General features: G+C 41.3%; 1 protein-coding gene and 1 long non-coding RNA gene across 2 annotated transcripts; one reads left to right on the plus strand and one right to left on the minus strand.

Moving 5' to 3' along the window:
- Nucleotides 1–1,676: 1,676 nt before the first annotated feature.
- Nucleotides 1,677–6,821, plus strand: LOC109524783 (WAP, Kazal, immunoglobulin, Kunitz and NTR domain-containing protein 2-like). The gene is made up of 2 exons (XM_019884883.1): nt 1,677–2,085; nt 4,967–6,821. The coding sequence occupies exons 1-2, from the start codon at nt 1,906–1,908 to the stop codon at nt 6,509–6,511; spliced, it is 1,725 nt and encodes a 574-aa protein (XP_019740442.1). The 5' UTR covers nt 1,677–1,905; the 3' UTR covers nt 6,512–6,821.
- A 1,638-nt stretch (nt 6,822–8,459) lies between these two features.
- LOC109524789 (uncharacterized) lies at nt 8,460–9,624 on the minus strand. Its single transcript, XR_002170013.1, has 2 exons — nt 9,461–9,624; nt 8,460–8,896 (listed from the first exon to the last, which is right to left on the minus strand). It is a non-coding gene; the product is annotated as an uncharacterized LOC109524789 (long non-coding RNA).
- Nucleotides 9,625–11,718: the final 2,094 nt, after the last annotated feature.

Here is an 11,718-nt window from a genome sequence, read left to right on the forward strand (position 1 = left end):
ACCAAAATCTACAAATAAATATACCAAATGAAAGTGGCCGCAAATCGTGACCTTAAATTTATTGGATAGATTCTATCGGTTGTTTTTTTTTTTTTTTTTTTACAATGTATGGTTTCCTTCTGAGGGCCGTTACTGTAAACCCAAATACATGTAAATGGATAATTGCCTCATAGAACATATGGACAACAAATCGAGTGGCGGCACGGTAGTCGACTGGTGAGCACATTCTCCCCGTGCCTGCGTGGGTTTTCTCAGGGTACTCTGGCTTCCTCCCACATTCCAAAAACATGGCTAGCAGGTTCATGGAACACTCGAAATTGTCCCTAGGTGTGAGCGGGAGCGTGGATGGTTGTTCGTCTCTGTGTGCCCTGCGATTGGCTCGCAACCAGTTCAAAGTGTAGCCTGCCTACTGCCCGAAGACAGCTGGGATAGGCTCTGGCACACATGTGACCCTAGTGAACATAAATAGATTAGAAAATGGATGGATGGATGGATGGTTTGATGGATGGATAACTGTTTCGAATTTAGTAAAAACTGTTTGTTTCAATATTATTACTGAAACATTTATTTTAAAAAGAGGGTTGCTAACTAAAAATGCTTGCAATTTGAAATCCTCATACTGTACCTCCAAAATCATCACTTTTCAGGAGACCCCACAAACGGCGTGTTTGCTCAACCATTATTATGAAATCCAACCAAGACAGCAAGCCATTTTCAACATTTTTGATTGGTCAGTAATTTGTAAAAAAAAAAATTAAAAAATAAATAAATAACACCCAAATTGTTTACACAGTAAATTTTGTCGAGACATTTTACTCTATAAGACCAATTTGGTCCCTGTCGAACGAGAATAAAATGTGACTGTAAAATATGAAAAGAGTACATTTTAAAGTATTTTTTGCCTGCGAAGACCATGAACAAATGCGAAAATATATGAGACAATTTAACAAAAACTCATTACAATCCATTTTGATCGATTTTGCATAAGAAACTGATGAGAGGAAACAACAGAAAATTGTACCAATTAAAAAAAAAAAAAACGAATGCAAATTATGAAGCTCCCTTTGGATTTTTTTTCTTTTGTCTTAATATCACTTAAATACGACCTGTTTATTCAGTACCAGCCAATTCTAGACCAAGTCTGAAAAGACGTTTAAAAACGTCTTTGGGAGTGAATCAGTTAATGGAAAGCAATTGCCGATATTTCAAATATTTATCAAATTCGTTGATTTTCAAAAGGAAAACCCAGTGGCTATGTCTTGACTGTTCTTAGTTAAATATAATCCAAAATTCTTGAGCTGGACATGAACACTCTCTCAATCCATCTCTAAATAAAGTCAGCGACGCAACTTTTAAAACTGAAAAGTCATAATAATATCTCGATGGTCTTTCCAGACAGTAAACATCGTCTTTCATAACTTGAGTAGGCTTTCATTTAACTCCAGTATATTTGACATTGACATTTCGAGCTCCTCTGTATATGTGTCACTCATAGTAACATTTCTGCACTTGAAATATTTTGGTTTTGGGTGAATCTTTGCGCACAGCGCGCTTTGGCACCGGTGGAGCCTTCAAACGGTTAACCGTGTGTGTGTGTGTGTGTGTGTGTGTGTGTGGGTGTGTGTCTGTCTGTCTGTGTGTGCGCGCGCGTTTGCGTGCGTGTGTAGGAGGCGGACGAGACCCTTCAACGGGCAGGTACCAGCCCAGAGCCAACCACTCACTTAAAAATGTTCCTCCAACTTCCTCAGGCTCAAGTCGACTCCTGTCCTGTTGCTGGCCCTTCCGCGCATCTTTTGACACGCGTATAATGTGCTCCCGCGGGTCTTTTTAAGACTTCGCCGAGTTCAAAACTTCGACCAAACTTGTGTTCTTGGCCGCGTGTGGAACTGCGCTCCAAGTGCTGAGATGTGGTGGATGCTGTTCCCGCGTTGGATCTGGTTTGTGGCCAGTGTGTGGATGGAGCTCCAAGTTGGGGTTCTGCCTCATCTCGCCTACTCACACGCGGGAATGTGCCCGAACGACATGAATCCTAACCTCTGGGTGGACGCCATGAGTACTTGTACAAGAGAGTGTGGATCAGATCAGGTAAGAAATGTATTGAAATAATTTTATATATATATATATATATATATATGTATTATACAGTGGCTCGAAATTCAACATTTAAACCCAGATAATTATTGGATGCCATTGAACTTTGTTGTCAGAATAAGTCAAATGGATTACAAAAAATTTTTCAATTATTCTTTTTTTTTTTCAAAACCCTGATGAGGACAATCGGTGTAGAAACATGTATTGATGGGTTACATTTTATTTAGCAGCTCACGAGCATGGTTATTTCTGTTCCGGGTATGCTTTCTTGCTACTGCATTTTGCTTGGCATAATTTGTCGGGGAGACTAATTTCACAACCAGTCGATCCTTTATCGGGTAAGGGATATATTAACCCTTTCAGGGACAGCAGTTACTACAGTGGACAGCTTATCATGTTATCAGGTTACGTTGGTGCATGAAAGGGTTATAATTAAACTAATGGACTAATGAGGGGAAGGTTTGTGCATTAAAGCCAATTATGCTTTAAAATGGGGGTTTTTTTTGCTTCAAAATATCCAATATTGTGGATGTGGATGCTTGACCAAAAAAAAAACAAAACAAAAACTATGATCAAAAATTGTATATGGTGCAAAAATATTGTACATGAGAGCCCTGCTTCATTAAACAACAGCCAAAAATATGAATAGATAGATACAACACACTCCTCTTGAGCTGCATGTGTACCTATGCTAATGGTACGATAATATCCATTCTTTACATGAACTTTTCTGTGACTGTCGCCCCTGCCAACATGGCTGCCTTCTTTTAGCCCTTTCTAGTTTGACCATAAATCAGTGTCAACAGCAGCACAACCTGGAAATGTGTGCAATGGACTCTGTTGATTGCGCCACAGTGTCAGTAAAAAAACAGCGGTCAATTTTCAAACTAAAAGATTTTCAAGTCTATCATTTAAAGCGGCGTTTTGAGTGGATTCGACACTATTTTCTGTCTAGTAAATCTACTAATCGTTGGTTCTGCCCAGTGGTTTAAGTGGGCCAGAACACAGTGGTACAGAGTACCAGCACTTCTCAATTTTAGCCTTACAAACCAGCAAACCAGGACTTTTTGTGTGTCCCGGAACTCTTTACAGTGTACCCTCCCTTGTTCTATTTCTCTCTTCCTCATACAAATCCTTCAGTAATTCGGGTACCTCAAATAATTAAAAAAAAAATCAGGATTGAGGAATTATTTCATGCCTCTGTGACCAGTTTATTTGATGTGTGCACCATCAAGCTGCTTACATACTCATAACGTAACATGCCAACCAACGCTAAGGCTAACTAATGTGTGCACCATCAAGCTGCTAACATAACGTAACATGCCAACCAACGCTAAGGCTAACTTCAAAATAAAAGCTAACCCAATCATACATTGACACAATCCAAATGTCGTACTTGGATTTTATTCTGAAGTTGCTACACATAGTGGCGTGACGGCTAGCTTGATTTGTCGTTTTGACATTTCAGCTTCCCTTATGACCATTTTTATTGCCATTAAATAGTTGTTCACAACATTAATGCAACGCCATCCCGAAATCATATTACAGTTGCTAATTCAGGATGCTCAGAAATCGCAACTTTATTGCACTGTCATTGTATGATACGTCACAGGTTCGCGCTATTTGCTACCAGCAGCTAACCGCTAGCTGCTTTCTTTCTTTGTGGACACAGGCTAGTTTGTAATGTTTCAAGGAGAATGATGCACCTTAAACTGAACTGTTTTTCTTACATGGTCCATAAAAAAATAAGAATTCATACTTCAACATAGATTGTGAATCCAGTGAAACTCCTCTACGACGAAATCATGTTTGCAGCAAGAAATTTTTCACAACAGGGGGTTTTTCACTGTAGCAAATCTAATCTCAGATGTAAACACACACACACACACACACACACACACACACACACACGCACACCCACACACACGCACACCCACACACGTATGGGCGGCAGGAAAGTGGGAACGGTGCTAATGCATGAAGATTTTTTTCACACTAGGGGGTATTTTCGCCCATGTAGGTTTCGTTGTAGAGGAGTTTCACTGTACCTTAAAGTATCCTGTCTGGTATTGCACGTTATATTCTTAAAATCTAAAACCGCTATGTTTGACATTTTGTCCCTCACGATGCAAGCTCATGACTCAAGTGTGTGGCAGAGGAAGGTTGGAAATAATTGGACCCACAAATGTCAGCGCCCAAAGAGAACCCGGATTGGTGCTGAAGCGCATGATGATGACACAGGATGGCATGTTAATCTTTGAAGTGAAGAGCAGCAAGCTAACCGTAACATTAGCGGTTCTGATTCAGTTGCTGCTCGCAATGTCAACAACAATTGCACAGAATGACCAAACCGCTGGTCAAGCGAGCAAATGAGACTTTATTTGATAGTTATCTATTGATGTACGAATTGATTCACTTGCCTTTTAATCAATTGTGACACAAATATAGAGCCACTGTTCCATAAACGTGGGGCAGAAGTGTAAAACAAGCTCACTCATTCTCAGAAATAAACAGATAACAGTACATGTATTTGGTTGTTTAATTTCACAGTTGAAGAGTGGCCAGGCGCTGCAAAGGCCCAACTCCTTGCATACTACAAGCACTTACAAAGTTTTCTAAAAGTTTTTAATGTCACCTTTAAGTAAAAAAAAATTAAATCACTGAAAAAAAAAAAAAAAGAGTGTAAATCGCGCCAGCCGTGGAATAGTTGAAAGACTAATGACAACCCTAGACTCGATATCGGTATGGCTCTGTTCGAGAGGGGATGATGTAAATGAGCATTTGCTCTCCCCTTGAAATAACCTTGATCAGTGTTCTGTTTGTTTCCTACTTTCTGATGACAACCTTGTAATTTGTTTCTCTGTCTGTCTTGTAGGAGTGTGAATCCTTTGAGAAATGTTGCCAGAATGTGTGCGGGAATCGTAGTTGTGTGGCAGCCCGATACATGGTTGGGGAGAAAGGCCCCGTGGGCATGCCCAAGGAAGCTACCTGTGCCACATTCATGTGCACCCAGCAAGGGGCAGAGTGTGACATCTGGGATGGCCAGCCAGTGTGTAAATGTCGGGATCGCTGCGAGAGGGAGCCTCACTTTACGTGTGCTTCGGATGGCATGACCTACTACAACAAGTGCTACATGGATGCTGAGGCGTGTTCCAAGGGTATCAGCCTCTCCGTTGTAATGTGTCGCTTCCACCTCACCTGGCTGAGTACGAGCCCTGCGTTACCCCCGGTGACCACTTTCCACCCGACGACCACTCCCCTGCAGGTGACCATACCACCTCCCGCAGTGCCTCAGGCGCCTCTCGTCTTGAGCACCCCCGTTCAGCAGACTGTAAATGTGGGTGACGCCGCCAGTTTCCTGTGCGATGTCACGGGGGGACCCCCGCCTGAGATCACTTGGGAAAAACAGCTTTCGGAAGATGTCAAGAAGGTGGTCATGGGGCGCAATCACGTCCAGGGGAATATGGTTGTCACCAACGCTGGTCAGCTTGTCATTTACAGCGCCAAGATGCATGACTCGGGAGTCTACATCTGCACAGCTCGGAACCCGTCTGGCTCGGTACAAGTCCACCACACACTCATGGTGCTGCCCATAGAGCCATCAAAGACTCCAGTAGCTATGGACTTGACCCGGTGCTCCCCTGAGGAGTGTCTGAAACCCCCCGACAATCCCGACCTCTGTGGGAGTGACCTTGAGAAAGTGAGCTGGTTCTATGACTCGCTAAGCAACAACTGCATCTCTTTTGCTCACTGCCACAGCAACGGCCAACAGCCAAGAAAGTTGTTTGAGACCCACGACAAGTGCATGCAGTGCTGTGGTCCTGAGTTGTCGGGCCCCTGCGACCTCCCAAGTCTGCAAGGCCCATGTAAGGCCTATGAGCCCCGTTGGTCCTACAGTAGCAGCCTGCGCCAATGCCAGTCATTCATCTACGGAGGATGCGGGGGCAATGACAACAACTTTGAATCCAAAGAAGCATGCGAAGAGATGTGCCCCTACCCCCAAAACCACAACTGCAAAGCCTGTAAGCCGAGAGGTAAGATAGTGACCAGCTTCTGTCGCAGCGACTTTGTCGTCCTGGGACGCATGACTGAGCTCGCAGAGGAGAAAGACTCTGGCCACGCTCTTGTGACTGTGGAGGAGATCCTCAAGGATGAGAAGATGGGCCTCCGCTTTTTTGGTAAGGAGCCTCTCGAGGTAAACTTCATCAACATGGACTGGAACTGCCCGTGCCCCAACATTACAGGCGCCGCCGCCGAGGGCCAGGTCATCATCATGGGTAACGTTAGCGAAGGCATGGCTGTGCTGGAGCCGCACAGCTATGTGGGCGCCTCAAGTCCTCGTCGCGTACGAAAGCTTCGAGAGGTCATCTCCAAGAACACGTGTGACATTCTCAAAGCTATCACCAACAGTCCTCAGTAGGCTGTGTGAAGGTCGACTACACTTAAGGGAAACGACACAACTCTTGTCTTTGCAGTTCTATTAACCTCCATACAGTAACGAAACAGCTTTGGCAAATTGGCAATTGCTCAGACTTGGTCACATCACACCACTTCTACTTAGGCAGACTGTATATAGAACTTAATCATATGTATGGGGCTGAAAGCATGGGTCATGACACTAATTACGGATGAATTTCACTGGGTGTGAATCTCTCCAATAAAAAGATGATTTGATGCATATTCCAAAAACATGGGGTGCGATACCTTTCAAGGGCAGCTCAATTTTAACGTGGAACGACTTTGAATATGGTTTAATGGGATGATAATTTTATTTGATTGTCCAAATTAATCAATTGCTCGACAACTAATCAATTATGAAATTAATCGATAACTATTTTAATAATTGAGTAATTGTTTAGAACCATTGTTTAGCTTAAAATTTGTCCAAATCCTTTTATTTCAGTCATTCAACAGCAGTTTTTCAAATTTTTGTAGTCCTTAAAAGCAGGCTGGTTATGTTTTGTGTTTAATCAAATGAAGACATTTCCAAACATCTGCTTTTACTATGAAACACAATGACAGAAATAGTAACTGAATGCGTTCAAAAAAGGTTAGTGACTACAACATCAATCCCTCCCGTGTGATAATGCTTACCGTATTTTCTGGGTGATCAATCGCTCCGGAGTATAAATCGCGCCAGCCATGGAATAATTGAAAGACTAATGACAACCCTAGACTCGATATCAGTATGGCTCTGTTCGAGAGGGGATGATGTAAATGAGTTTCTCGTTGTCATTGAGCATACATATGAATGACCTGGTCAGTACTGAAACTATGGCTTTTGCTTTGAATATAGGAGTATAAATCGCGCCAGCCATGGAATAATTGAAAGACTAATGACAACCCTAGACTCGATATCAGTATGGCTCTGTTCGAGAGGGGATGATGTAAATGAGTTTCTCGTTGTCATTGAGCATACATATGAATGACCTGGTCAGTACTGAAACTATGGCTTTTGCTTTGAATATATATATCTTATCTCGCCAATAAATAAAAAAAAATATATGTATCTCGACATACGATATACTCGTATTTTGAAGTGGAATGTTTCGATTCGGTTGGATGGTCATCTTTTTAAATGCAAAAAAACCCCAAAAAACTAAACGATTTTCCTATTCAAATCATTTTCTATGACACCCCTAATCTACATACAGTTATATGCTATACAGTAAATAGTCCCATTCAGCGGGGCATTTATGTCTTTTATTTATGTCGTCGATTCACCTCTATATGTTGGTCACTGAAGACATTTCTTTTGTTTATTGTTTTTCTGGATGGATTTGTGAAAATGAATAAATTGTAATATATTTTACAGAGCCACGCCATTCCTTTTCAGAAATAAAATGATTTCTGGTTTTTTTTCCCGCTTTCATGCTTGATGGATATTTATTAATATGTAAACGGATATGTTTTTATACCGCATTGTGCCATTTAAAAAAATATATATTTTTTGTAAATTGAGACAAAAATAAAGATTTGCGATGAATCTTTAGGGTCATTGCGTCATTACTTCAGGTGTATTTTTTGCGCTCCTCTTCTCAAGTCGTGATCTTGTACTGCACATTGTTTGAAAACCCATTTTATTTACATTCATCAAGTTTCTCGATTATAGACATCGATAATGATACCCTTTCATTCTCCACTCCTGTTGATCTTAAAAAAGGCCCAGAAAATGTTTCATAGATTTTATCTCTTCCAATGACAAGCAAATGATCATTTTTAAAGGTATTTATCAATCACCAAGAGAGCGCTCTTCTCTTCCCGAAGACAAACTGTGGCGCATCATGACTCACAGGCAAATGGAGGTGCTTTTAGTGAAGGCCTGTCAAAGCATTTCCGGGGAGTAAAAAGCAAACTTGTTCTCCAAATACTTTTGAATGAGTCATTTCAGACTCGTTTTTATTGTAACACGAGTGATCGTATAAAACGTTGAGTTTAGTTTTATTTTCTGGCAACAAATTTCAGTATCTGTTAGATGTAGTCTTCCATTTAGTCATTCAAAGACCCCTGTGGTATTCGTAGTCCAATGGGGTTAAAAAACCCAAGCAGTAAACCTACCGTGCAAGAGTTATGTGTTTCATGGCGTGCCAGCGCTCTTTTTTGGGATTACAAGCAGGCCTTGGTGGGCTTTCGACGAGGGTGTTCTATTTCTCGCATGAGATTCTGTTTCTCCCATCCAAGGGAGGCAACAAATCCACCTTCGTTTACTGGCAAAACCACCAGGGAGCTCAAAAATTTACTTCCCCATCTGTTGAGGCTCTCGAGTAGGAAAGGTTTCATCCGAGGCACCTCGGATCACGCCACTCTGAAATATACGCCCATATAAACAACTTTGCTGTTTTATACACAAATTGATTGTGTAAAATACGCTACATAATGTAATGTATCGTCCTTTTTATGACTCGGCGCGTCTCGGGTTTGTTTCGAAACCTGCACGTGCTGATTTCTGAGGTAAAAATGATCAGCTCATTGAGGAGAGAAATTAATGAACAGTCTTAACAAAGGAGATTCCAAACAACTTGGATCACAATGTCATTAGGTGACCACAACGTGCCCCATCGTGCCCCATCAGACACAGGATCGGACATGAAGACCCCCTGCTTTAAAATTGTTGCGAAAGGCACAGCGGCGTAAGACGACGTCATCATTACGGGTTTTCATTTCATTATTTCATCTGGAACTCTTTTGTGTACAAAGGTTAACCACACCATATATCTCGGACCTTAACCCTATCGGGGGCAGCTGTCACTACAGTGGACATATTATCATGTTATCAGTTTATAGGGTGCATGAAGGGGTTAAGGCACACTTAAAATCTTTTAATTTTCTCAAAAATCAACAGTTCGCCTTGTCATCTGGTGCACCTTACATATGTACGGAAGTTGGCTTCCGTTCAACTGTCTTGAATTCAAATTCCATCCTGCTACATTTGTGCTCTCGTTCTCATCTGCATCCAATCGCTCATAGGTGTCCAACGGCTGTGTCCGAATGTGCATGCTAATCGCTATCAAGTTCGTGATTAAGGGGTTACGCCATTTTACGAAAGAAATTTCAAGATACGAAAGGTAAAAATACAGTTTGGGGGCTCCTGGTCGCAACTCCGAGTTTCCTGAACGCAACTTACTTCTAGCTACTCTGCCATTGGCTATTACCTGGCATCTTCCCGGCATCCCATTGGCTAAGACTGACCTCTACCGGATGCGTCTCTGTGTGTAGATAGATAGATAGATAGATAGATAGATAGATAGATAGATAGATAGATAGATAGATAGATAGATAGATAGATAGATAGAGATGTGTTTATGCAGCATCCTTGTCATTCGCCCCTCTAGCCATGCGGCGTTATGATAGTTTTACATAAATGTGAATCACCCAGAAAAAGTGTTCACCAGTCGGGCGACCGCACACTATGCTGATGTTTGCCTTGGACATTTTCGAAGGATTGTTAAAAGCCGACAAAAGCAAACGTCCTTGGATCAGTTCTTTACAAAACGCCAGGCAAAAACCACTTCTGAGAGAGAACATGAACTCAAGAGGGCAAAAAACAATGAGGACGCAGTTAAAAGTTAAACGACCATCATTTTTATTCTTTATTCTATTCTTTGTTTATTTACATGAGGCACAACTCTCATTTATTATGCAATATTCTAATTGTAACATATATTTGTTACATATTTTGTTGATGCATTTTTATGCTTTACGAAACATTTATGTCTGAATTTTGGGGGGCTTGGAATGAATTCGGGCATTTACATGGAAAACGAGTCTCTACTTACAAAATTTTCTCGTTAAGAAGTTTCTTCCAGAACCAATTAATTCCGTAAGTAGACGTACCACTGTATTGAACTACTCCGTGGTTGTTTATCTTCAATCTTGGTGCAATTTAAGTTGTACTTTGCAATTATATCGGCATTGTCTGGTGCTCTGTTATTGTATGCAACCTTCAGTTATTTATTGGCAACAGTAGTTGCACAAATTGACCATAGCACAGCAGTCTTGAAACTCACGTCTCTTTGTGCATTTTAATAGGTCATAAAAATGTGGCAGACATTTTGCGGTTCGAATCGATTGCAGACACTGCTGTGAAGTGTGAAAACTACTTTGGAGCCAAAGACAAGAATTTAGGAAACACTAGAACAGGAATGGTTTGAACAACAGAAAAAGAATTTATTGCAAACCGTTTGGTATTCTTTCTTACTGGAATGGTAATTAGCGGTTACTACACCTATCAAATGCCATCGTTATTATTTTTCTTTTCAGCCTTTGCCATAAACCTGCCAAGTCTGGTATTTAGAAAATGTTTCTTCAATTAAATTTCGGACGATTAAAAACACATGTGAAACTCATTTTTCAAACACGATTGTAATTTGAAGAGAGCCAGCTAAAAGGGTAAAAAAAAAAGTGCTTTGATTTGTTGCTACAGAAGGTTTGCTCTCTATTTTTTTTTTTCCATGTTCCTTCCTCTCAGATGTTTGATGATTTGATAGGGTCAACGCGTTCATGGGCTCGGTTCACCTGAGGCGGGACGGGTCGGTGTGGTCCACGAACAGGGTTTTTGTGCAATGTCTGCGTACGTTTGCTTCTGTCCAAAAGAGATAGAAAAATAACACCTGTGGAAGAGATCAAGCATGCCGTTTGGTTGAAGATCTTTTTGATTCATGACATACATCTGTTATGGTCATAAAAGTGGGAACATCTATCGAATAGATACAGTAGCAACTCATACGCTTTGACTGGAGATGAATAGATCCCATGGCGATTTATCATCCGGAAACAGCAGCGGCTTAAAGGTTTGAAGCTAGGAGGGAGCAACTCAGGGCTAAAAGTTCAAATGAGCAGTGCTCAGGAGGAGAACAAAATCATTCAGTCATTTCTCATGAGTTCAAACCTCAAGACATGCCAAGAAACACCCAAATACTGATTTCTCAATGGTGTTATGGATTGAAGAATTTAGATCAGCGCTTAACGGATGAAAGTGATTGGTCAGAGGCTGTACCAGTAATAAGCATTAGAGCTCAACTTTGATTCAGATACCAGCAACCCTGCGATTAAAAATAATAATTATCCATCCATCCATTTTCTAAACTGCTTATTCTCATGAGGGTCGCGGCTGTGTTGGAGCCTATC

The sequence above is a fragment of the Hippocampus comes genome, unplaced genomic scaffold, assembly GCF_001891065.2.
Source record: "Hippocampus comes isolate QL1 unplaced genomic scaffold, H_comes_QL1_v1.1 scaffold120, whole genome shotgun sequence".
NCBI lineage: Eukaryota > Metazoa > Chordata > Actinopteri > Syngnathiformes > Syngnathidae > Hippocampus > Hippocampus comes.